We start from the raw sequence: 25062 nt of genomic DNA, 5'->3' as shown, positions 1-25062 counted from the left end.
GTGCCACCTGTGGCACCCGTGCCATAGATTCACCATCACTGGTCTATACCATTTCAGACAAAGGACTGTCTAGTTTCTTCTTGAAAACCTCCAGTGATGGAGCACCCACAACTTCCATCCATTGTTCCTTGTCTGGCCTTCTGGTGCTTTGGAAAACAGCCTGACCCTTTTCTCTCTGTGGCAGCCCCATATGTTGTGGTTAGCTCTGGCCCAGCTCCTGCCCCAAGGACTGTGGATGTGGGGGAGACATCCACATGCTGCAGGCCTATTTTGCCCCCAGTGGAATCTGCTGATGAAGGCTCCTCTGACCAAGAAGACATGAGTGACAGGGAGGAGGAGAGTGTGGCAGACAGCTCAGAAGGTGATCAATTATCTAGCACCTCCTTGGATTGTGAACAAGAGTTAATGATACAGCTACGCATGCGGAGAGCGATGCATAGGCAACAACAACTGAGAGATTATTATCAAAGAAAATGAGGCCACCTGTGGTTGGGTGGGGCTGTGGTAATTAGTGAGGCTGCTATAAATAGTAGCCTGTGGGTTTGGCCATTGTGGAGGATTATCTGATCATTGTGTTTCGGGACTGCTTTGCTGACTTTGACCTTTTGTGTGCTGATTTTTCCCCACTTTGAAACTAAACCAGGGCAAAGTGTGTTTCACTTTGTGAAAGAAGAAGGACTGTGAATTGCCTCACAGCTGCAAGCTAAGTATCACAGAACTGATAAGGGACTTGTACAAATTACCAGTTTGTTTGGAGACCAGTGCTCTTCGCTATACCAAAAGAGGGCTTAGGTTAAGTTAATTTTCATTATAAAGAACATTGTTTTGAATTTTCAAACATGTGTGTGTCTGAAATTTGTACCTGTGAATTTTTGGGAGGATTCTACCAGAGAGCCCGACAGAACACCCATAAATATTGGAAGACTGCTATCATGCCTCCCCTGGTCCTTCTTTTTGCCAGAGTGGCTATGCTCAGTTCCTGCAACCGCTCTTCCTATGCTTTAGTTTCCAGTCCCTTTTTTTATCTATTAAGGTGTTGATCACAGAATTGAAGCTGCCATTGTGACTTTTTTTGGACTCTGTGGGTAGGCCCTTCTGGATCGTTGTATCCAGCATTCTGCTCCTTGCTGACTTTAAAGAATAGCTTTCAAGATTCTCTTTTCTTTTTGTGCGGGAGCCGTATCATGTACCCTTTTTAATTTGACCACCAGATGTGTCTGGCTGCCTTTCTTTTCCTGCTTTGGCACAATGATTCCTTTTCAAATATATATCCATCCACAAAAGGCCCGTCCGACTTCAGAAAGCTGCATTTGTCTAAGCAAACAACAGGACATTTGTTGGGTTGGGGACGCAGCCTTACAAATGCACAAAGGAAGCAACGGGGAACTGCACCCCACAGGTGTTTCATTTTGGAATGAGCTGAGGAGCCCCCTCCTCTCCCTTTCTCTCAGGCCACCATGTCCTCCTCCATTTGGAGTTAAGCCACAAATCTTCCCTGCCTTTGTCCAGTCATGGGCCTGAAAGAGCTATAATAACTGCATGCTTCCTAAGCATCGCATTGATTTGGCCAAATGTTGGACCCTCGCTTATTTGTTCATAAATTTAAAGTCATGAGGACAAAATCAGATGTGGAACTCTTGAGTCCAGGGCTCCCTGTTTTCACTGCCCATTCATTGATTGCAAAGGGGACATCAATTTGTTTCCCCAATTTCTGAATGATTACAGGGCTTGGGGCTAAATCTTATGAGGAATGGTTGCAGGAATTGGATAGGTCTGGTCTAATGAAAAGAAGGGCTAGGAGAGACACGAGGGCAGTCTTCCAATATTTGAAGGGCTCCTGCAAAGACAAGGGGGTCAAATTGCTTTCCAAATAGAAATTTTGGGCTTAGGCAACTTAAACTTTGCCGTCTTTAGTATGACCTAAGTGTACTCCATAAAATTATCTGCTAAAATGTCCTACCTGTCAATGACTAATTCAGCTTCAACCACAATAGTACATGAGCAAACAACAGATACAAACTTAAGGTAAACTGCTCCAAACTCGACTGCAGAAAATATGACATCAGCAACAAAGTGGTCAATGCCTGGAATGCTCTACCTGACCGTGGTTTCTTCCCCAAACTCCCCAAACTTTAACCTTAGATTGGCCACTGTTGGCTTCATCCCATTCCTAAGAGGTCTGCATAAGTGTGTGCCTACTGTCCCTGTCCTAACATTCCTTTTTATTTGTATCCTTGTATTTGTTCTGTCGGGCTCTCTGGTAGAATCCTCCCAAAAATTAACAGGTACAAATTTCAGACACACAGGCGTTTAAAAATTCAAAACAATGTTCTTTATAATGAAAATTCACTTAAACTAAGTCCTCTTTTGGTATAGCAAAGAGCACTCGTCTCCAAACAAACTGATAATTTATACAAGTCCCTTATCAGTCCTGTGATATTTAGCTTGCAGCTGTGAGGCAATTCAAAGTCCTTCTTTCACAAAGTGGAACACACTTTGTTCTGGTTTAGTTTCAAAGCAGGGAAAAATCAGCACACAACAAGTCAGTCAGTAAAGCAGTCATGAAACACACCGATCAGATAATCCTCCACAATGGCCAAACCCACAGGCTGCTATTTATAGCAGCCTCACTAATTACCGCAGCCCCACCCAACCACAGGTGGCCTCATTTTCTTTGATAATAATCTCTCAGTTGTTGTTGCCTATGCATCGCTCTCCGCATGCGTGGCTGTATCATTAACTCTTGTTCTGAATCCAAGGAGGAGCTAGATAATTGATCTCCTTCTGAGCTGTCTGCCCCACTCTCCTCCTCCCTGTCACTCATGTCTTCTTGGTCAGAGGAGCCTTCATCAGCAGATTCTACCGGGGGCAAAACAGGCCTGCAGCATGTGGATGTCTCCCCCACATCCACAGTCCTTGGGGCAGGAGCAACGTTCATAATTATGAACCCATCCCCAAGCATCTGAATTTTGATCATGTGACCATGGATTAACCGTTATAAGTGTGAAAAATGGTCGTAACTCAGCTTTCTCAATGTTGTTGTAACCTTGAATGGTCACTAAATGGACTGTTGTAAGTCCGGACTACCAATATATGTCCCATGTAGCAACCTCACAAACAAGAGCAGCATTTTAGCACAGCCTAACCAAGAAACGACCATCCCAACATTGCACAGTTAAGCTGTGTATGCAAAGTGCATATTCCTGATGTGTAGCTTTGCTTTCAAGAGTGACAGTCAATTTTTTTCTCCCCATAGGAGAGCCACAGAAGCTCAAAAACACCCTCTGGTCTACCAAGCTGCTAGCAATCTTTCTTTGCTTGAGGGCCTGCTTTCAGCAAAACATCTGGAGAAGTAACCAGAACCTCATTTAAACAAGACAGCAATATATAGGGATGTAGTGAGAATCTTTCCAGGGAGAAGCATCATTTTAAAATATTCTTTTCTCCTGCATAGTTCAAAGCAGTCATTGATGAAATACTACTTTAGACATCCACCCCAATTGAAGTTCCTGTCCTGAATTCCTTGCTTACCTTCTACTTTCTATAAAATAACTAAATTAAGTAAATATCTTCTACCTTCTAAATACCTTCTATAAATTAAATAAATTCCTTCTACCTTCTATTAAATAAATAAATACCCCCTTCCTCTTCCATATTATTATTATTATTATTATTATTATTATTATTATTATTATTATTATTATGTCAGTACAACACGGCAAGCGAGATCACTATGCTGGATTTCATATTTCATCACCAGTCGGGCGCTTCCCAAGCACCTAGGACTGCATGATGTAGCGGCAAATTATGCTTGCCGATCCCAATAAAGCGGCCTTTTGCAATTGACAAATGGAGATTTTGTCAATTCCAATGGTTTTCAAATGTCCGCTGAGATCCTTTGGCACTGCGCCCAGCGTGCCAAGTACCACTTTCACTGGCTTATGCCAGAGTCGTTGCAGCTCGATTTTTAGATCTTCGTATTTCACTAATTTCTCTAGCTGCTTCTCCTCAATTTTGCTGTCCCCTGGGATTGCGATGTCGATGATCCATACTTTCTTTTTCTCCACAATGAGGATGTCTGGTGTGTTATGCTTCAGAATTCGGTGAGTCTGAAGTCGGAAGTCCCACAGTAGTTTTGCTTGCTCATTTTCGACCACTTTTTCAGGATTATTGTTGTTGTTGTTGTTGTTGTATATTTTACAGTCCACTTTGGAGCGGTTAATATTAAGCTTGTATCTGTTGTGTGTTCTTGTGTTGTTGTGGTTGAAGCTGAAGTAGTTGTTGACAGGCAGGACGTTTCAGCATATGATCTTGTGGACAATACTTAGATCACGTTTAAGGCGTCATAGTTGTAAGCTTTCTAAATCCAGGATAATAAGTCTAGTTTCATAGGGTATTCTGTTTCCGGTGGAGAAGTGAAGGGCTCTTCTGGTGAAGTATCTTTGGACATTTTCGAGGGTGTTCATGTCCAAGATGCAGTATGGGTTCCAAACAGATGAGATGTATTCTAGGATGGGTCTGATACAATAGATGTATTTTATACATTTGTAATTTATCAGGGTCAGAACACTCAAGTCGCCTTTTGAAAAAACACTTTTGGGACAAGTTGGGCTGAATTGTGGTAGTATGTCCAGGATCACCTGTATTGGAATGACAGTTCCAGAATCTTTAGCCTAAATGACCAGTGGCCATGTTGACCAAGAATCTTCAGAGTCCTAGTGTCATCACCAGTGAGCAAAGTTCAACAGGTTGCACAGAGATAGCTTCCTTCATGGGACTTTTTCGGGTGCAGTCAGGCAGTAGGGAAAGCAAGTAGGATGCTTGGCTGCATAGCTACAGGTATAACAAGCAGGAAGAGGGAGATTGTGATCCCCTTATATAGAGTGCTTGGTGAGACCACATTTGGAATACTGTGTTCAGTTCTGGAGACCTCACCTACAAAAAGATATTGACAAAATTGAACGGGTCCAAAGACGGGCTACAAGAATGGTGGAAGGTCTTAAGCATAAAACGTATCAGGAAAGACTAAATGAACTCAATCTGTATAGTCTGGAGGACAGAAGGAAAAGGGGGGACATGATCGAAACATTTAAATATGTTAAAGGGTTAAATAAGGTCCAGGAGGGAAGTGTTTTTAATAGGAAAGTGAACACAAGAACAAGGGGACACAATCTGAAGTTAGTTGGGGGAAAGATCAAAAGCAACGTGAGAAAATATTATTTTACTGAAAGAGTAGTAGATCCTTGGAACAAACTTCCAGCAGATGTGGTAGATAAATCCACAGTAACTGAATTTAAAGATGCCTGGGATAAACATATATCCATCCTAAGATAAAATACAGGAAATAGTATAAGGGCAGACTAGATGGATCATGCGGTCTTTTTCTGCCGTCAGACTTCTATGTTTCTATGTTTCTATGTTTTTGGAACTAGTGCCTGGAAGAAACATGAGCCTAGCTTTTTCTTGTAAATATGCAAGTTGGGAGAAAGGGCAGACCAGTTTGCATCCAATTTAGACTGGTAGGTAAGTAGCAGGAGAAAATTATATATTACGCTTATATATGTTTCCCCCATTTGGTGTTCGATACGTCTGCTTGATGAAGGCATTCTTATGGAAATGACTTCCAACAGCACAATTATACCTCTCAGAAATAAAATTTGGCAAAGCGACTCTTGGGGCTGCGGATTTATTTTTTTACCTGACTAATAGCTTCATGTTCATTAAGATAGAAAAATAATATTCGATATTTTTTTTGATAGTAGGATTGAACATTTCCTTGCATTTAGCTTGATTGGCTGATTCTTTGATTTATCTATTTACCTGGAGTAAATTGCTGTCTGGAATTCTGCTTGTTTTAGAGATAATTCATCCAGTTTTCTACCTTCCTTGCAAAAATAATGTTTTTAAATTGTACAAAACACAGGGTAGAACATTCTAGAACAGTTTATGTCTCTTTGGTTATTCAGATTTAAATTAGAACAGATTAGGCAATTTGAAACATAAAATGAGAATGAAATTTCAGCCTTCTGATTGCGGTGGACCGTGAAGTTTCACTTTTTCCTCACCTTTGATAGAACTTTTACAAAGTTTTATGTTTTGTGCAGTTATTTACATAAGCTCAAAGAAATGCACAGAGGTACTTAAATAAAGCCAAATTAAGTCAGATCTCTTAAGGACACTACCTGTCCAGAGAAGACATTGATTTCTTTATGAATGTTCTCTTTGGATGAGGATTTGGATAATGTGACTTTTTTTAAAAAAAAGAAATGAATGCTGTTTGTCTTGGAAACCAAGAACAGTGTTAGTGTTTGAGAACCAGCCAAAATGCTGACATTTAAGTTTCTAAAAGCAGAGATGCTAAAATTCAGGATTCAAATTTTGGCCTGGATACCCTTTACTTACTTACTTACTTACTTACTTACTTACTTACTTACTTACTTACTTACTTACTTACTTACTTACTTACTTACTTACATAATTACTTACTTACTTACTTACTTACTTACTTACTTACTTACTTACTTACTTACTTACTTACTTACTTACTTACTTACTTACTTACTTACTTATTAGATTTGTATGCCGCCCCTCTCCGAAGACTCGGGGCGGCTCACAACATCAATAAAAACAATATAACAGTGGAACAAATCTAATATTAAAAACATATAAAACCCTATCATTACTTAAAAAACCAAACAGCAACATTCATACCAAACATAAAACAAAGTATAAAAAATAGCCTGGGGGAAAAGTGTCTCACCTCCCCCATGCCTGGCAGTATAAGTGAGTCTTAAGTAGTTTACGAAAGACAGGAAGGGTGGGGGCAATTCTAATCTCCGGGGGGAGTTGGTTCCAGAGGGCCGGGGCCACCACAGAGAAGGCTCTTCCCCTGGGGCCCGCCAAACGACATTGTTTAGTCGACGGGACCCGGAGAAGGCCAACTCTGTGGGACCTTATCGGTCACTGGGATTCGTGCGGTAGCAGGCGGTTCCAGAGGTACTCTGCTCCAATGCCATGTAGGGCTTTAAAGGTCATGACCAAGACTTTGAATTGTGACCAGAAACTGATCGGCAGCCAATGCAAGCCACGGAGTGTTGAAGAAACTTCTGTAGATGGTTCTTCATTCCTGGTCAAGAGTTCTGGGAAGACATCTTCATGCATATTCAAAGTCAGACTCCTGCTGCTCCTCCTCTTCCCCCTCCTCCTCCTCTTCCTTGTCTGCTCTCTTGTCTTTGGGGAAAGGGACTTTGAGACTAGCTCATTCTGCCAAGGCCTAGCCAAGATTCATGTCCATTGCTTGACTGTATGGAAATTATGTCAGGAAAAAGATTTACTTTTGGTTTTAGGTAGAGACATCTAGAAGGATCCCTCTGGGATATCTTCCAAAGTGAGGTCCTCCTGTAGCCTTTCTTCGAAACTGGAATGTGAAAGTAACAGAATAATAGAGTTGGAAGGGATTGTGGAGGTCTTTTAGTCTAACCCCTCGGGACATTCAATAGTATTTCAGACAAGTGGATGTCAAGTCACCTCTTAAAAGCCTCCAGAACTTTTAAGTCCATCCACAACTTGGAGAAGTAACCCATTGCACTGGTTCATTGACAAATGTATCTTTTCTTTTATGTACACGGAGAGAATATGCACCAAAGACAAATTCCTTGTGTGTCCAATAAAGAATTCTATTCTATTCTAATCTATTCTATTCTTGTTTTCACTGTCAGGAAATTTGTCCTTAGTTCTAGTTTGCTTCACTCCTTGGTTAATTTCCATCCATTGCTTCTTTGTCCTGCCTTCTGGTGCTTTGGAAGATAGGTTGTCCTAGGGAGTTAAGGAGTCTCCAGAGGGATGGGAAAAGAGGTCATGTAAGATCATCTTCTACCATGAGCACCTATCTGGAGAATCTTCTGACCAAAGGCTTCCCTGCTCCTGCGTCTTTTCAATCCCAAGGGATGGGATCTCCTCTTGTTGAGCTTTTCACTAACTGTCTACTGCCATTACTAATTGGAAGCTCAGCCCTTGGGAAACCACAGGCAACTGCCTTTCTGTAAAAAAGGTTTTTCCCCAGTAATAACATATAGCTGTCAGAGTTGGACTATAAGGAAGGCTGAGATCTGAAGAATTGATGCTTTCAAATTGAGGAAGAGTCTTCAGAGTCACTTGGGCTACAAGGAGATCCAATCCCTCAATCCTAAAGGCAATCAACCCCGATGGTTCTTTGGAAGGACAGGTCCTGAAGCTGATGCTCAAATGCTTTGGCCATCAAATCAGAAGAGAGGACTCCTTGGAGAAGACCTTGATGTTAGGAAAGATGGAAGGCAAAAGGAGAAGGGGACCCAAGAGAATGAGATGGTTAGTTAGTTAGTTAGTTAGTTAGTTAGTTAGTTAGTTAGTTAGTTAGTTAGTTAGTTAGTTAGTTAGTTAGTTAGTTATTTTGTTAGTTAGTTAGTTAGTTAGTTAGTTAGTTAGTTAGTTAGTTAGTTAGATGCAATAGTTTGATGCAAAGAACATGAATTTGGGTAAACTCAGGGATACAATGGAGAGGAGGGGTTTGTCCTGCTGCTGTCCGTAGGATTGTGAACAGTCGGACACAACTTATCATATTTTTCAGAGTATAAGAGGCATCTTCCTCCTCCTACCACCACCAAAAGAGGCTGAAAATTTGGGTGTGTCTTATACTCCAAATGTAGCTTTTTTGAAGCTTTTTTTCCAGCCCTAATGAGTTGCTAACGATCTTCCCTGCTGGCAGAGTTTTTCCATTGCTACTCTAAAGAAGTTTTTTTCCAGTCCTAAGATTTTGCAGGCTTGTTTTCATTGCTACAAGGATCTTTTTTTCAGCCCTCCCCAGGAGATAAAATGATGTGCTGAAGTTGACCAGACTAAGAATGCTAGCCAGATGAATACCTGGTCAGTTGATCCCCCCCCCCCATTTTCCTTCTCCAAAACTAAGGTGTGTCTTATACTCCAGTGCATCTTATACTCTGAAAAATATGGTAGCTACTGAACAACGACAATGTATGACTATGAGAGGTGAAGCATAAGGAAGGCTGAGGATCAAAGAATTGATGCTTTTGAATTGTAGTCTTGGAGCAGACTCCTGAGAGTCCCTTGACCCAGTCAGTCAATCCCAAAAAGAAACAACCCTGTTTGTTTGTTTGTTTGTTTGTTTGTTTGTTTGTTTGTTTGCTTGCTTGCTTGCTTGCTTGCTTGCTTGCTTGCTTGCTTGCTTGCTTGCTTGCTTGCTTGCTTGCTTGCTTGCTTGCTTGCTTGTTGATTGATTGACTGACTGACTGACTGACTGACCAATTGATTGATTGATTGATTGATTGATTGATTGATTGATTGTACATGCCACTCAATCCAAATGGACTCTGTTCTTTGGAAGGAGAGATCCTAAAACATATCAGGAAAGACTTAATGAACTCAATCTGTATAGTCTGGAGGACAGAAGGAAAAGGGGGGACATGATCGAAACATTTAAATATATTAAAGGGTTAAATAAGGTCCAGGAGGGAAGTGTTTTTAATAGGAAAGTGAACACAAGAACAAGGGGACACAATCTGAAGTCATTTGGGGAAAACATCAAAAGCAACATGAGAAAATATTATTTTACTGAAAGAGTAGTAGATCCTTGGAACAAAGTTCCAGCAGACGTGGTAGATAAATCCACAGTAACTGAATTTAAACATGCCTGGGATAAACATATATCCATCCTAAGATAAAATACAGAAAATAGTATAAGGGCAGACTAGATGGACCATGAGGTCTTTTTCTGCCATCAGATATCTATGTTTCTATGTTTCTATCCTGAAGCAGAAGCTAAAATGCTTTGACCACCAAATCAGAAGAGACAACATGACAGAAGGCTCTAATGTGGGAAACATGGAAGGCAAAAGGAAAAAGGGACAGAAGAGAATGAGATGGTTAGATGGAGGAGACAGTGGAGGCGTGCTGTGGTCCATGGGACCACCTGATGGGTCAAACACAACTTAGCAACTGAAAAACAACAAATAGAAAACATGGAGAGGTCTTTTATGTCCAGCATCCTTCAGAAGTTTATCACAATGGTCTGGCTTTAGGTAAGCGGAAACCCAAATCCTACAAGTGTTGCTGGGAAGATCTCCTGCCTGAAGGGACTGAAAAAGTGTTGCCAGGATGGAGGTACACGAGACACGAACAATCTTTAAACTTCGTGTTCTGGCTGGAATCCTGAAAACCTATTTTACCTTTAGGCAGTTGCAAGCTGGGTTCCCTGGGGGGGGTGGTAAAAGGAACAGATACAGTTTACCCTAAGAATAAAATAACAGGAGAGAGGACTAGGTGCTTAAGCCAAGGATCTGAAAGCATTAGAATCAAATTCATGAGTCCTTTGCCACAAAACATCCATTCTGGTTTTCCTTTTGAATATCACTCTTCTCAGTTTAAGAAGAAAAGTTTTACCGTTATTTTTCGGAGTATAAGACGCACCTTTTCCCCACTAAAAGGGGTTGAAAATATGGGTGTGTTTTATACTCCAACTGTAACTTTTTTAAAGCTTTTTTTCCAGCCCTAACGAGGTGCTAATTTATTTATTTTTATTTATTTATTTATTAGATTTGTATGCCGCCCCTCTCCAAAGACTCGGGGCGGCTAACAACAATAAAAAAGACAATGTAACAAATCTAATATTAAAAAATAATCTAAAATAATCTCAATTTAAGAGACCAATCATACAAACAAGCATACCATGTATAAATTCTATAAGCCTAGAGGGAAGGGAAAAAATTTCAGTTCCCCCATGCCTGATGACAGAGGTGGGTTTTAAGGAGCTTGCGAAAGGCAAGGAGGGTGGGGGCAACTCTGATATCTGAGGGGAGTTGGTTCCAGAGGGTCGGGGCCACCACAGAGAAGGCTCTTCTCCTCTTCTAATGATCTCCCTGGCTTGCAGAAGTTTTTCATTGCTACTCTAAAAACATTTTTTTCCAGCCCTAAGTCTTTGCAGGCTTTTATTCATTGCTACTCTCTCCGAATAAAGTTTTTTAAAGCTCTAACCAGGGGATAAAATAATGTGCTGAAGCTGACCAGACTAAAGATGCTAGCCAGATAAATACCTGGTAGGCAGTGTGTTCCCCTCTTATTTTCATCCCCCAAAACTAAGATGCGACTTATACTCCAGTGTGTCTTATTTATTTATTTTATTAATTGGACTGAAATGCTGCCCTTCTCCAAATACGCAGGGCGGCTCACAGTATATAAAAGCTGTAAAAAATATGATATTTAGTGCTGTTGTTGAAAAATGGTTTCTGGGAATCACTCCAGGGTTTAGTGTATATCCGCCTCTATGCTCCCCTGAAAAGGATATGCCAACATAAATCATCTTCTTGAATCTTCTACGTGATTGGATGGCTGTTCTAGGAGTTTAAGCCCCAAAAGTCTTTTCGGTTTCTGCAAATATAAATTTTCTTTTGGGAAACCCCAGTTTCTCCAAAAGTTCAACAATGGTTTCTTGTATCACTTGGAGTACTCTTGTGAATACTCTCAAAAGCTTTCAAGTCCATATGTTCTTGGTATTGAGAAGACCAGATGTTGAGATATGATACGATTTTGTACTTAACCTATCAGACAGGACATTTAACTAACAAAGATTGAAGATCCTTCAAGATCCTTTCATGAATTGGTTTGGCCAAAGCTTTGTTGCAATTCTATCATGCCTTATTCTTCTGTATTATAAATCAATATTTAATGGTTCATGCCTTGTGGTCATCCAGGAAAATGAGATTAAGTTCTCAAATAGGGAGGCTAAGATGATATTGATAGCCTTTTCAGAATTATGAACATTAGGAGTGGCATCTAAATATAATTATATTATAAGCCTTTCATGGCATCGGACCAGAATATCTCCGAGACCGCCTTCTGCTGCACGAATCCCAGCGACCGATTAGGTCCCACAGATTCTGCCTTCTCCGGGTCCCGTCAACTAAACAATGTCGGTTGGCGGGACCCAGGGGAAGAGCCTTCTCTGTGGCGGCCCCGACTCTCTGGAACCAGCTCCCCCCAGAGATTAGAACTGCCCCTACCCTCCTTGCCTTTCGTAAACTCCTCAAACCCACCTTTGTCGTCAGGCATGGGGGAATTGAGATATCTCCCCCGGGCCTATATAATATTATGTATGGTATGTTTGTAGGTATATCTGCTTAAAAATGGGGTTTTCTTAACTACTTTAAATTTTTAAATTGTAAATTATTAGATTTGTTATGAATTGTTTTATTGTGTTGTGAGCCGCCCCGAGTCTACGGAAAGGGGCGGCATACAAATCTAATAAATAAATAAATAAATAAATAAATAAATAAATAAACAAACAAACAAACAAACAAACAAACAAACAAACAAATAAATAAATAAATAACACTGTCACTTATACAGTGAGGAGAATAACTAGACAAACATCAATCACTATTCGACATCTTGTGGTCCAAACACAATAGCTACTTCCAACTCATGAAATCTACAATCTCCCTCCAGATCTTATTTCTTTTATTTGATTTTGTTGTTATTATTGGGTAGCTGGGTTTTTTGGTTTGGGTTTGGGTCAGCATCCTTTTCTTGTTAATATGTATTCAGTAAACAGACCTAAAATCAGAAGTTTCCTGACAGTGAGAACAATTAACCAGTGGAATTAAGTTGCCTCCTAGAGTTCCATTGCTGGAGGTCTTCAAAAAGAGATTAGACAAACCTTTTCTCCAGGAATAAAGTTTCTTACCTTGAGCATGGGGCGGGATTTGAAGACCTTTAAGGTCTCTTCCAGCACTACCATTTATTTATTTATTTATTTATTTATTTATTTATTTATTCATCCATTCATCCATTCATCCATTCATCCATTCATCCATTCATCCATCCATTCATCCATTCATCCATTCATTCATCCATCCATCCATCCATCCATCCATCCATTCATCCATCCATTCATTCATTCATTCATTTGTCCAATACACAATACATATGGAAGAGAATAGACATGAAGTAATATATATAAAGATAATATGTAAAAATAGAGGAGAAGATATATGAAAGGAAGAAAATATATATGATATATGAGATAAAGGAAAGACAATTGGACAGGGGACGAAAGGCACACTGGTGCACTTATGTACGCCCCTTACTGACCTCTTAGGAACCTTGAGAGGTCAATCGTGGATAGTCTATTGGAGAAATGTTGGGGGTTAGGGATTGACACTATTGAGTCCAGTAATGAGTTCCACGCTTCGACAACTCGATTGTTAAAGTCATATTTTTTACAGTCAAGTTTGGAGTGGTTAATATTAAGTTTGAATCTGTTGCGTGCTCTTGTGTTGTTGCGGTTGAAGCTGAAGTAGTCATTGACCGGTAGGACGTTGCAGCATATGATCTTGTGGGCAATACTTAAATTGTGTTTTAGGTGCCGTAGTTCTAAGCTTTCTAGATCCAGGATTGTTAGCCTATTTTCGTAGGGTATTCTGTTTCGAGTGGAAGAGTGGAGGAGTGAAGGGCTCTTCTGGTGAAATACCTTTGGACGTTTTCAAGGGTGTTGATTTCCGAGATGTGGTATGGGTTCCAGCTGTATTCAAGGATGGGTCTGGCAAAAGTTTTGTAGGCTCTTGTGAGTAGTGTGAGATTGCCGGAGCAGAAGCTACGTAGGATCAGGTTAACAACTCTAGAAGCCTTTTTGGCGGTATTGTTGCAGTGGGCTTTAGCACCATCCAGCACTACCACTTTTATTAAAGTTGGTAGTATGACAAGATGTCACTAGGCTTTTGATTTTGGGCTAATATAGACTAACAGGACTCTCCTCCTAATGGGAATAGACTTAGTAATTGGCTGTCTGGAGAAGTCGTAAATCCAGAAGGTCAGTGAATAAAGACTGTGAGGTTGATGGGACAGCAGTCTGGATATTAATGGAGTCTGGATTAGTGCAAAGTACAGGGGAGGAGAAGGGGGGGAAAATGAAGCAAAACATGAACAAAACACAACCCTGCCATCTTCAAGTGTTGCGGAGGGTTGTGAATTATAGCATTGGCTGCCTGAAATCGAATAATGATAGGAGACTATAAAAGAGACTGATTCACATTTTAATGGAATTCCTCAAGAATTCATGAGTATATATCTGTTTACTTAGTACTAAAACCCTCGTTCCAATTTTGGCTGAAAATTAACCTGAAAAAGTTCTGACAAAGGGGTGATGTATAGGGCTCAAACGGAATTCTACATCGCCTCCAGTACCTATTCAGATTATATCTGACGACAAGAATACATTTTTAATAGAAATGGACTGTAGAATCTAAAAAAATGAAGAAACTTCCTGACTTAACAGCAATTAATCAATGGAACAACTTGCCTCCAAAAGTTGTAGGTGCTCCATCACTGCAGGTTTTGAAGAAGAACCCACCTCTGTCGTCAGGCATGGGGGAATTGAAATATTCCCTTCCCCTTGGCTTATAAAATTTATGTATGGTATGACTGTATGTATGACTGATCTCTTAAATTGGGGTTTTTAGATTTTTTAATATTAGATTTGTTTACGTTGTCTTTTTACTGTTGTTAGCCGCCCCGAGTCTGGGGAGAGGGGCGGCATACAAATCTAATAGATAGATAGATAGATAGATAGATAGATAGATAGATAGATAGATAGATAGATAGATAGATAGATAGATAGATAGATAGATAGATAGATAGATAAGAGATCGCTGGGCATTTGTTCGGAATGATAAGGCAGGTGTGTTCAACTTTGGCAATTTTAAGACTTGTGAACTTTAACTCCAGATTTCCCCAGCCAGTCACATTGGATGGGGAATTCTGGGAGTTGAAACCCACAAGTCTTAAAGTTGCCAAGGCTGGTTGCCCCTGGTATAGACTTTCTTGCTTCAGGAAAGGGTTGGACCAGAAGACCTTTGAAATCCCTTCCAGCCCTGTCATTCTATGATTCTAAACCTGTGCTTTATTGAAGTTGGTAGTATGACAAGACGCCATTAGACTTCTGGTTTTTGGCTAATGTGGACTAACATGGCTCTCCTCCTAAGGGGAATAGATTTCGTGTTTGACTGTCTCTACAAGTAATAAATCCAGAAGGGTCAATGGCTAAAGACTTGAGTTGATGGGACAGCACTTTGGATATTCCCCATATTGACTGGGGAATTCTGGCTGTTGAAGTCCACAAGTCTTAAAATGGCCAAGGTTGGATTCCACTGGTATAGGATCTCCTGCTGGGTTGGACTTGAAGACCTCCGAGGTCCTTTGATTCTGTGTTCTATCTTACAAACTAATGAATTAGTAGCCTTTTGAATCATGAAATCAATTCTTCCTGAGCACTGTTTTAGTCATATTCCCTGATCTTCTCTGTATCCCTGAGAAAGCTTGTAGGCAAACATGTGTCATCTCCTCCACCTCCAAGAGATTCAATGAAATATTATTATTATTATTATTATTATTATTATTATTATTATTATTATTATTAAATGGATTTGTATGCCGCCCCTCTCCGCAGACTCGGGGCGGCTAACAACAATGATAAAAAAACAACATGTAACAATCCAATTTAATAAAACAACTAAAAACCCTTATTATAAAAACCAAACATACACACAAACATACCATACATAACTTGTAATGGCCTAGGGGAAGGAATATCCTAACTCCCCCATGCCTGGTGACAAAGGTGGGTCTTGAGTAATTTGCGAAAGACAAGGCGGATGGGGGCCATCCTAATCTCTGGGGGGAGTTGATTCCAGAGGGCCAGGGCTGCCACAGAGAAGGCTCTTCCCCTGGGGCCCGCCAAATGACATTGTTTAGTCGACGGGACCCGGAGAAGGCCAACTCTGTGGGACCTTATCAGCCGCTGGAATTCGTGCGGTAGAAGGCAGTTCCAAAGGTATTCTGGTCCAATGCCATGAAGGGCTTTAAAGGTCATTACCAACACTTTGAATTATGACCGGAAACCGATCGGCAGCCAGTGCATGGTGGTATGGTGGTATGGTTAACAGTTCTCCTAAAAGCATCTTCCTGTTTATTTATTTATTTTATTAATTAGATTTCTATGCCACCTTTTTTTCTCAGACTCAGGGCGGCTCTCACAACAAATTGAAACACAAAAACATGTAAAGTTAAAATACATTTCTAAAACCCAAATTATTTAAAACCAATCATCCACATTCATTCTGTCATACATATAAATTCATTCATCAGCCAGGGCTAGATGTTAAACTTCGTGGCCCCAAGCTTGCCAGCAAAGATGAGTTTTTAAGGCCTTGAGGAAGGCAGGGAGGGTGGGGGACAGTATGAATCTCTGGAGGGAGTTGATTACAAAGGGCCGGGGCCTCCACAGAGAAGGCTCTTCCCCTAGGTCCCGCCAGATGACGTTGTCTGGCTGACAGGACCTGGAGAAGGCCAACTCTGTGGACCTGACAGGCTGCTGGGATATATGAGGCAGAAAATGGTCCTATAAGCAGGGGTGGGCAGCAGGCAAGACAGGGTGGAACACAGTTCCACCGGCAGAAATGAAGATGCGTGCGCAGGTCCAACTGATTGGCAGTTGTCACTTCCTGGATTACTGGTCTCGGCTCAGCTCTCCTTTTTTCCCCTGCTGCTGCTGCTGCATCTGCGCTCCTTGCTTTTTTCCTCTTTCCTCCTTCCTGGCCTCGGACAAGCTTCCCTCTCTCCTGCCCGGCTCCCCTCCAGCCTCACGTGGCCACCTCCCGCCTGAGGTGCAAGCAGAAGGCATGGGTGGAAGCGGCACTGGCAGCATTTATGCTTCTGGCAGCACCCATTCACCTAGCTACTGTTCTGTCGAGCTCACTGGTAGAATCCTCCCTAAAATTCACAGGTACAATTTCAGACACACACACGTTTGAAAATTCAAAACAATGTTCTTTATAATGAAAATTCACTTAAACCAAGCTCTCTTTTGGGATAGCAAAGAGCACTGGTCTCCAAACAAACTGGTAATTTGTACAAGTCCCTTATCAGTTCTGTGCTACTTAGCTCGCAGCTGTGAGGCAATTCACAGTCCTTCTTCTTTCACAAAGTGAAACACTTTGCCCTGGTTTAGTTTCAAAGCAGGGAAAAGTCAACACACAAAAGGTCAAAGTCAGTAAAGCAGTCACGAAACACAAGGATCAGATAATCCCCCACAATTGCCAAACTCACTAATTACCACAGCCCCACCCAACCACAGGTGGCCTCATTTTCTTTGATAATAATCTCTCAGTTGTTGTTGCCTATGCATCGCTCTCCGCATGCGTGGCTATATCATTAACTTTTGTTCTGAATCCAAGGAGGAGCTAGATAATTGATCTCCTTCTGAGCTGTCTGCCACACTCTCCTCCTCCCTGTCACTCATGTCTTCTTGGTCAGAGGAGCCTTCATCAGCAGATTCCACCGGGGGCAAAACAGGCCTGCAGCATGTGGATGTCTCCCCCACATCCACAGTCCTTGGGGCAGGAGCTGGGCCAGAACTAACCACAAAAGCTATTCAGCCTGAGTCAGGGGGTGACCTAGGAAGGAGAGCACAGGAAACACAAAGCAAATTGTCACCCCAGCAAGCGACACTGGTAAGGTTGTAAGTCGAGGACATAACAGTTCACTTGAACGATGATGATCGTTCAAGCCACTCCCCACTGATCACATGGCCGGCAAGCCACTCCTACCCAGTCACATGACCACTAAGCCACACCCACAAAATAAACCACACCCACAGTGTGGCAGTAAAAATTTTGGCTGCCCTTTACTGCCTATAAGTAACCTGGTCCGATTCTTGTTTTTGTTGTTGTTGTTGTTTCAGGTTGTGATCAGGACCACTGGGGCCCTCACTGCAGCAACCCTTGCCAATGCCGGAATGGAGCGCTGTGCAACCCCATCACTGGTGCCTGCGTGTGTGCACCGGGATACAAAGGATGGCGCTGTGAGGACTTGTGCGAGCCAGGAACGTACGGGAAAGGCTGCCTGCTCAAGTGCCAGTGTCATAATGGGGCAACCTGTGACCACAACACAGGAGAATGTCATTGCGCCCCTGGATACATGGGAGTTTTGTAAGTCAAGGGGCTGTGTGTGGACTTTACATTCAGGGGATGTAATAGCTACTTTTGTGCAGAGGTGAAGATCTCGGGTTAGAAACCAGAAAATTGTGAGTTCAAGTCCTGCTGTAGGCAGGAAGACAACTGGGCCACTCGTTTTCTCTCAGCCCTAATGACACTAGCAATAGCACTTAGACTTATATACCGCTTCATTGTGCTTTACCACTCCTTGCTTTTTTCCTCTTTCCTCCTTCCTGGCCTCGGACGAGCTTCCCTCTCTCCTGCCTGGCTCCCCTCCAGCCTCACGTGACCACTTCCCACCTGAGATGCAAGCAGAAGGCGTGGGTGGAAGCGGCGCTGGCAGAATTTATGCTTCTGGCAGCCCCCATTCGCCTAGCTACCCAGCCTGAGGCGGGGGGGCCACCCAGGAAGGAGAGCACGGAAACACGAAGCAAATTGTCACCCCAGCGAGCAACACTGCTAAGGTTTTAAGTCGAGGACTTAACAGTTCACTTGAATGATGTTGATCATTCAAGCCACTCCCACCTGATCATGTGGACGGCAAGCCACTGCTACCCAGTCACATGACCATTAAGCCACACCCACAAAATAAGCCACACCCACAGTGTGGCAGTTAAAATTTTGGCTGCCCGTCACGTAACACATACATTTGGACACATGACAGCTGGTTTGTACATATGATGGTCGCAGTGTCCCATGGTTACATGATCAGTGGCAGGTTGCTACTGGTTAAGGAAGATGCACAGGTAGAGATTGCTGCGTTGTGTGCACAGCTTTGGTTATCTGGCATGTGCCTGTGCGAATCCCAGCATGTTTTTGCTTCTGCACAAAACAATCTTGTGACAGGAGGCGCGACTTCTGACAAGCAAAGTCAATGGGGAAGCCAGGTTCACTGAACAGCCGGCTTACTAATTTAACAATTGCAGCAATTCGCTTAACAACTGTAGCAAGAAAGGTAGAAAATTAGGACACAACTCACTTAACCAATTTCTCACTCTGCAACGTAAATTCTGGTCATAAGTCAAGGACTACCTGTAGGTCAATTTCCATGCAACAGAAGGCATGCAAGCAGCGAGGGCTTCTGAAGCCCCCCATTTCTCTCTGAGATCAACAGAAACCCAGAATTAAATTTTAAAAACCCAAATAACTCAATCTTACAAGATCTGAAATTTGAGAGCCCAGGTGTTTCTTTCCTGACGGTATGGATAGTTCCTATCTGTTCTGTCTGGGTCACTCCGGAAGCTATGACCAACCCAAAAAGATAAGCCAGACACACCGGTAGAATCCAAACACAGTTTTATAATGGTAAAGAGAAAAGAAGCCAACAGAAAATGTCCTTACAAATCAGGAAAACACTGGAACTCCAAATAGATGCATGAAGGCAATTGTTCATACAGAAACACAGGATCCTGAATGCCAAGACGAGGCTGTAGATAACAGACATACACCTCCCACGGGTCTTCAAGACTGCTGGGCCACGAGCCGGGAACAGAAACACTGAGAGACAATGCAGATAACAGCAACACCACTCTGATAACACTCCACACTGCCGAAAGAGTTTGCCTGCCTTATAAACCCTTCCCTGCTAATGAGGACCACACCCAACCCCCTGGTGTTCCTCATTCAACGCTGATAATATTTCTTCAATTGATTCCTCCTTTGATCTATGCGTCTCTGTCGCATACTAATGACAGCTTGTGCTTCGTCATCCAATGACTCCAGAGACTCCAAGCTACTGGCTTGAGAGAGCCCCTCCCCAGGGCTCCCAGGCCTTTCTTCCTCGTCACTTTCCTTGTCTGACTGCCAAGAACTCTCCTCTCTGCTCTCATCCTCCCCCGGGCATAGAGCCAGCAGAGATGCAGCTGGTCTTTCATCTGACTCAGGCTGAACCACAACACTATCCATGCGCGTTTGTCCTCGGAGAGGGGCAGCATACAAATCTAATAAATAATTATTATTATTATTATTATTATTATTATTATTATTATTATTATTATTATTATTATTGTGGATCATGGGGCAGAAGTGACAGCACACATGTCACAACAGCATTGTGAGGCTAGTAGGCCTTAATAGACCCATCATTCCCTGCAAATTGATCTGGCAGTATAAAGCATTTATTTTTGTCAGTTCAAAACTGCTTCCACGAGACACTGGCTATTGATTTTGTTTTCCTCATAAATATTTATAAATGTTGTTGTTTATTGTGAACATTAAGGATCTCGGACAGATTAGAAATTCATAAAACAGCTGCTTCTGTGTGTGTGTGTTTGTGTGTACCGCACAACAACCTCTTCAGTGAGTCCATCCATCCAGATTTTCAATATGTCTGTTGAATTGATCCTGCCTGACTTCTCCAAGTTTTATTTAGTTTCCCAACCTCCGATTAAGATGTGAGGTTTCTTCTAGGGGTTTGCAAACTGCCGTAAATCTGTGGTCTGCTCTTAGGGACAGATTTAAAATTTCTGGTCTGTTTTGTTAATGTTTAAAAACACAGAAATTCACCGGTATGGGGTTGCAGTTATCCCATACCGGCAGCGTCAAATTGGATTTCTTGGAGGGTCGGATCAGCAGTGTAATTGTCCCCATATTGCTTGGGAATTCTGGGAGTTGAAATCCACAAGTCTTAAAGTTACCAAGGTTTGACACCAATGGTATAGAATCGACATTGGCATTGTCCTCCAAGGGCCAGCTGAGGAGATGGGACCGATAATAATAATAATAATAATAATAATAATAATAATAATAATAATAATATATTAAATTTGTATGCTGCCCTCTCCGAAGACTCAGGGCGGCTCACAACAATGATAAAAACAATATTATAGTAGCACAAATATAATATTAAAAGAAATAACTAAAATCCTATCATATTAAAACCAAACAACACATACATACCAAACATAAATTATAACGAGCCTGGGGGAAAGATGTCACAAATCCCCCATGCCTGGCGGTATAGGTGGGTCTTGAGTAGTTTACAAAAGATAAGGAGGGTGGGAGCAGTTCTAATCTCCAGGGGGAGTTGATTCGAGAGGGCCGGGGCCGCCACAGAGAAGGCTCTTTCCCCGGGGCCCCGCAGACGGCATTGTTTAGTCGACGGGACCCGGAGAAGGCCAACTCTGTGGGACCTTATTGGTCGCTGGGATTTGTGCGGTAGCAGGCGGTTCCGGATGCCCTCCTGCAACAACCTGCTGGCCAAAACAGGCACAGGAGAGGGGGGGCGTTGTGGGCGATCTGTTTGTGCCAGCAGTGGGTTCTAACTTACCTCACTGCCAGTTCACTTCGCTTCCTCCTGCACTGCGTGGCCAAAGTAACAAAGCTGAAAAACAGCTGGCAACCGCAGGCACAGTGTCCAAACTCGGCTTCTATGCATGATCAGAAAAAAATTAAAAAATCGTGTTAAAAAAAAAGGACGGTGGCACCCATGGACTGGCACTCACCAATCTGATTTGATTTGATTTGATTTGATTTGATTTGATTTGATTTGATTTGATTTGATTTGATTTGATTTGATTTGATTTGATTTGATTTGATTTGATTTGATTTGATTTGATTTGATTTGATTTGATTTGATTTGATTTGATTTGATTTGATTTGATTTGATTTGATTTGATTTGATTTGAATGCCGCCCCTCTCCATAGACTCCTTTGATGCCATTGTGATATCACCAGCGGGTTGCTACCGATACGGGCGAACCAGTCCGATCTAGGAGGAACCCACCCATGGCATGTGCCCTGTTTTCAGTAGCAGAGGCACCACAGGCCAGTCCTTTGCCATTTCCAGACCAGCCCCATGGATAAGCTGACCATACGTCCCACTTTCAGCAGGACAGTCATGCTTTTTCATCATTTGTCCCACGTCCCGCGGCCTTTGAAAAATGTCCCGCTTTTTTTCCCTCCCAACCAGCTCCCTTGGGAAGAGGAGGGAGGGAGGGGATTCCGGGCTCTCTGGTATTGCCTCGCCCTCCCTGACCCTAACCCAGCTTGGCTGGAGGTTATTCTCACTGGCTGTTTTCACTGCGTTTTCTGGGATGTTTTGCAGACAGTTTTCAGACTGGTTTTTTTGCTCCAAATGCCCCAGAAAATACCCCAGAAAACACTCAACAAAGCAGGACATTTTCCGGGCTATTTTCCGCGCCATAAACAGCCCCCAAAATAGCCTGAAAATGGCTCCCAAAGTGGCCAAAAAACTGTGCCCACCAGCTGATCTTTGGGTTTCCACTGCTGTGGCATATACACATCCACACACATGCACGTGTGTTCTGGTTTGGGCACTGGGTGTCGAAAAGGTCCACCAACACTGTCCTGTCTCTTCGAAAGCCTCAGGATTTGGGAGGCTTTACTAAAACAGGGAAATCTTCAAAAAAAGGAAAAAATAGTCCTTCCTTGAGCCAGAGTGATGATTTTCTATGGGAATGAAGATCTGTTAACGTAAACCAAAGGTTTTGAAAGAAAACCTGTCTCTCTCTGAGCTATAAATATTCGCTACCTACATTTTGCCCTGAACGCTGTCGATGGGATCTGGCTGCCTGATGGATGATTTGTTTATACCCTGGAGCAATGGTGCTGTAACTTACAACATTGTTTTGTCTCTCTTTCTATTCCACCTGGGTTGCTGCCCATCTCCTTTCCTCGCCACCAACTCGAGCAGTTGCGAAGAGCCGTGTCCTCCGGGCAGCCACGGAGTCCAGTGCGAACAGCGATGCCCCTGCCAAAACGGAGGAACCTGCCACCACATCACAGGAGAATGCACCTGCCCCCCAGGATGGATGGTGGGTAACACTGGAGCACCCCTACAACCGAGAGGGGGGGGATTGTAGCTCTCAGGGTTGAACTGTGGGGTCCTTGGTGCTCTCTGAGCTTGGTGGCTTTTTGCAGAGGTTTCGTTAGCAAATGAGGTGACATCAATAGCACTGATGATGTCCCCTCGCTGGGTAAGGAGATGTCTGCAAGAAAACTGTCAAGCTCAGAAAGAACTGGGCGGCCCACACCTACAAAACCACGAGCCTTATAATATTTGTCAGAATGGGATGGGATGGAGAGAAATAGAAATAATAGAAATAATATTATTATCAAACGATGAAAAGCAACATGAGAAAATAGGACTGGATGACTGAGAATATCCATAGATGGTCATACCCTGATATTTCTGGTCTGGGAAACTGACGTACCCTTTGCCCATTTTTTCAAGAGGATTCTGGAGACCTCACCTAGAAAAAGATATTGACAAAATTGAACGGGTCCAAAGACGGGCTACAAGAATGGTGGAAGGTCTTAAGCATAAAACATACCAGGAAAGACATGATCAAAACATTTAAATATGTTAAAGGATTAAATAAGGTTCAGGAGGGAAGTGTTTTTAATAGGAAAGTGAACACAAGAACAAGGGGGCACAATCTGAGGTTAGTTGGGTGAAAGATCAAAAGCAACGTGAGAAAATATCATTTTACTGAAAGAGTAGTAGATCCTTGGAACAAACTTCCAGCAGACGTGGTTGATAAATCCACCTTAACTGAATTTAAACATGCCTGGGATAAACATATATCCATCCTAAGATAAAATACAGAAAATAGTATAAGGGCAGACTAGATGGATCATGAGGTCTTTTTCTGCCGTCGGTCTTCTATGTTTCTATGTTTATAATAGAAATAATAGAAATGATAGAAATGATAGAAATAATATTATTATCAAAAGATCAAAAGCAACATGAGAAAATATTATTTTACTGAAAGAGTAGTAGATCCTTGGAACAAACATCCAGCAGACGTGGTTGATAAATCCACAGTAACTGAATTTAAACATGCCTGGGATAAACATATATCCATCCTAAGATAAAATACAGAAAATAGTATAAGGGCAGACTAGATGGATCATGAGGTCTTTTTCTGCCGTCAGTCTTCTATGTTTCTATGTTTCTAATAGAAATAATAGAAATAATAGAAATAATAGAAATAATATTATTATCAAAAGATCAAAAGCAACATGAGAAAATATTATTTTACTGAAAGAGTAGTAGATCCTTGGAACAAACTTCCAGCAGACGTGGTAGATAAATCCACAGTAACTGAATTTAAACATGCCTGGGATAAACATATATCCATCCTAAGATAAAATACAGAAAATAGTATAAGGGCAGACTAGATGGATCATGAGGTCTTTTTCTGCCGTCAGTCTTCTATGTTTCTATGTTTCTAATAGAAATAATAGAAATAATAGAAATAATAGAAATAATAGAAATAATAGAAATAATAGAAATAATAGGAATAGAATAGGAATAGAATTGGAAATGGAAATGGAAAAGAGAAAGGAATAAGAATAGAATGGAATAGGAATAGAATAAAATAGAAATTAGAGTAGAATAGAGTAGAGTAGAATTAGGAATAGAATAGAATAAGAAAAGAATAAGAATAGAATAGAACAGAACAGAACGAGCTGGAAGGGACCTTGGAGGTCTTCTATTCCAGCCACTGCCATTTCAGACAAGTGACTGTCCCATTTGGCGGACCCAGGAGAAGAGCCTTCTCTGTGGCGGCCCCGACCCTCTGGAACCAGCTCCCCCCAGATATCAGAGTTGACCCCACCCTCCTTGCCTTTCGCAAGCTCCTTAAAACCCACCTCTGTTGTCAGGCATGGGGGAATTGAAAATTTTTCCTCCCTTCCCCCTAGGCTTATAGAATTTATACATGGTATGTTTGTTGGTATGATTGGTCTCTTAAATTGGGGTTTTTTAGATTACTTTTTAATAGTAGATTTGTTACATTGTTTTTTATTGTTGTTAGCCGCCCCGAGTCTTCAGAGAGGGGCGGCATACAAATCTAAATAAACTAAATAAGCTAAACTAAAATATCCAGTAGTTGAGCTCCAGGGATGGGCGACGCCCCAGAACACCAGGAATGCCATTCCGCCAGCGGAAACGGAGCACGTAGCCTCGCTCCGTTGCCGCCGGGTGTGCACATGCTGTGCACGGGCAACTGGCACAATTCCGGCAATTCCAGGACCCAGAGAAGGCCGACTCTGTGGG

The 25062-nt window shown here is 42.1% G+C and overlaps 1 protein-coding gene across 4 annotated transcripts in view; it reads left to right on the top strand.

The window, feature by feature from the left end:
• Window positions 1-25062, top strand: part of MEGF11 (multiple EGF like domains 11) — a 493435-nt gene that overhangs the window by 246056 nt on the left and 222317 nt on the right. For all 4 annotated transcript variants that reach the window (XR_011559978.1, XM_070762671.1, XM_070762669.1 and 1 more), the window contains 2 exons: window positions 17786-18032; window positions 22693-22813. Coding sequence is in view for 3 of the 4 variants with exons in the window: in XM_070762671.1 (XP_070618772.1) it covers window positions 17786-18032; window positions 22693-22813 (368 nt within the window). In the remaining variant the exon portion in view is untranslated. The remainder of the gene's footprint in view (window positions 1-17785; window positions 18033-22692; window positions 22814-25062) is intronic.

The sequence above is a fragment of the Erythrolamprus reginae genome, chromosome 10, assembly GCF_031021105.1.
Source record: "Erythrolamprus reginae isolate rEryReg1 chromosome 10, rEryReg1.hap1, whole genome shotgun sequence".
NCBI lineage: Eukaryota > Metazoa > Chordata > Lepidosauria > Squamata > Dipsadidae > Erythrolamprus > Erythrolamprus reginae.
Note: the sequence above shows the minus strand (reverse complement) of the source record. Positions and strands in the feature narration are given on the sequence as shown.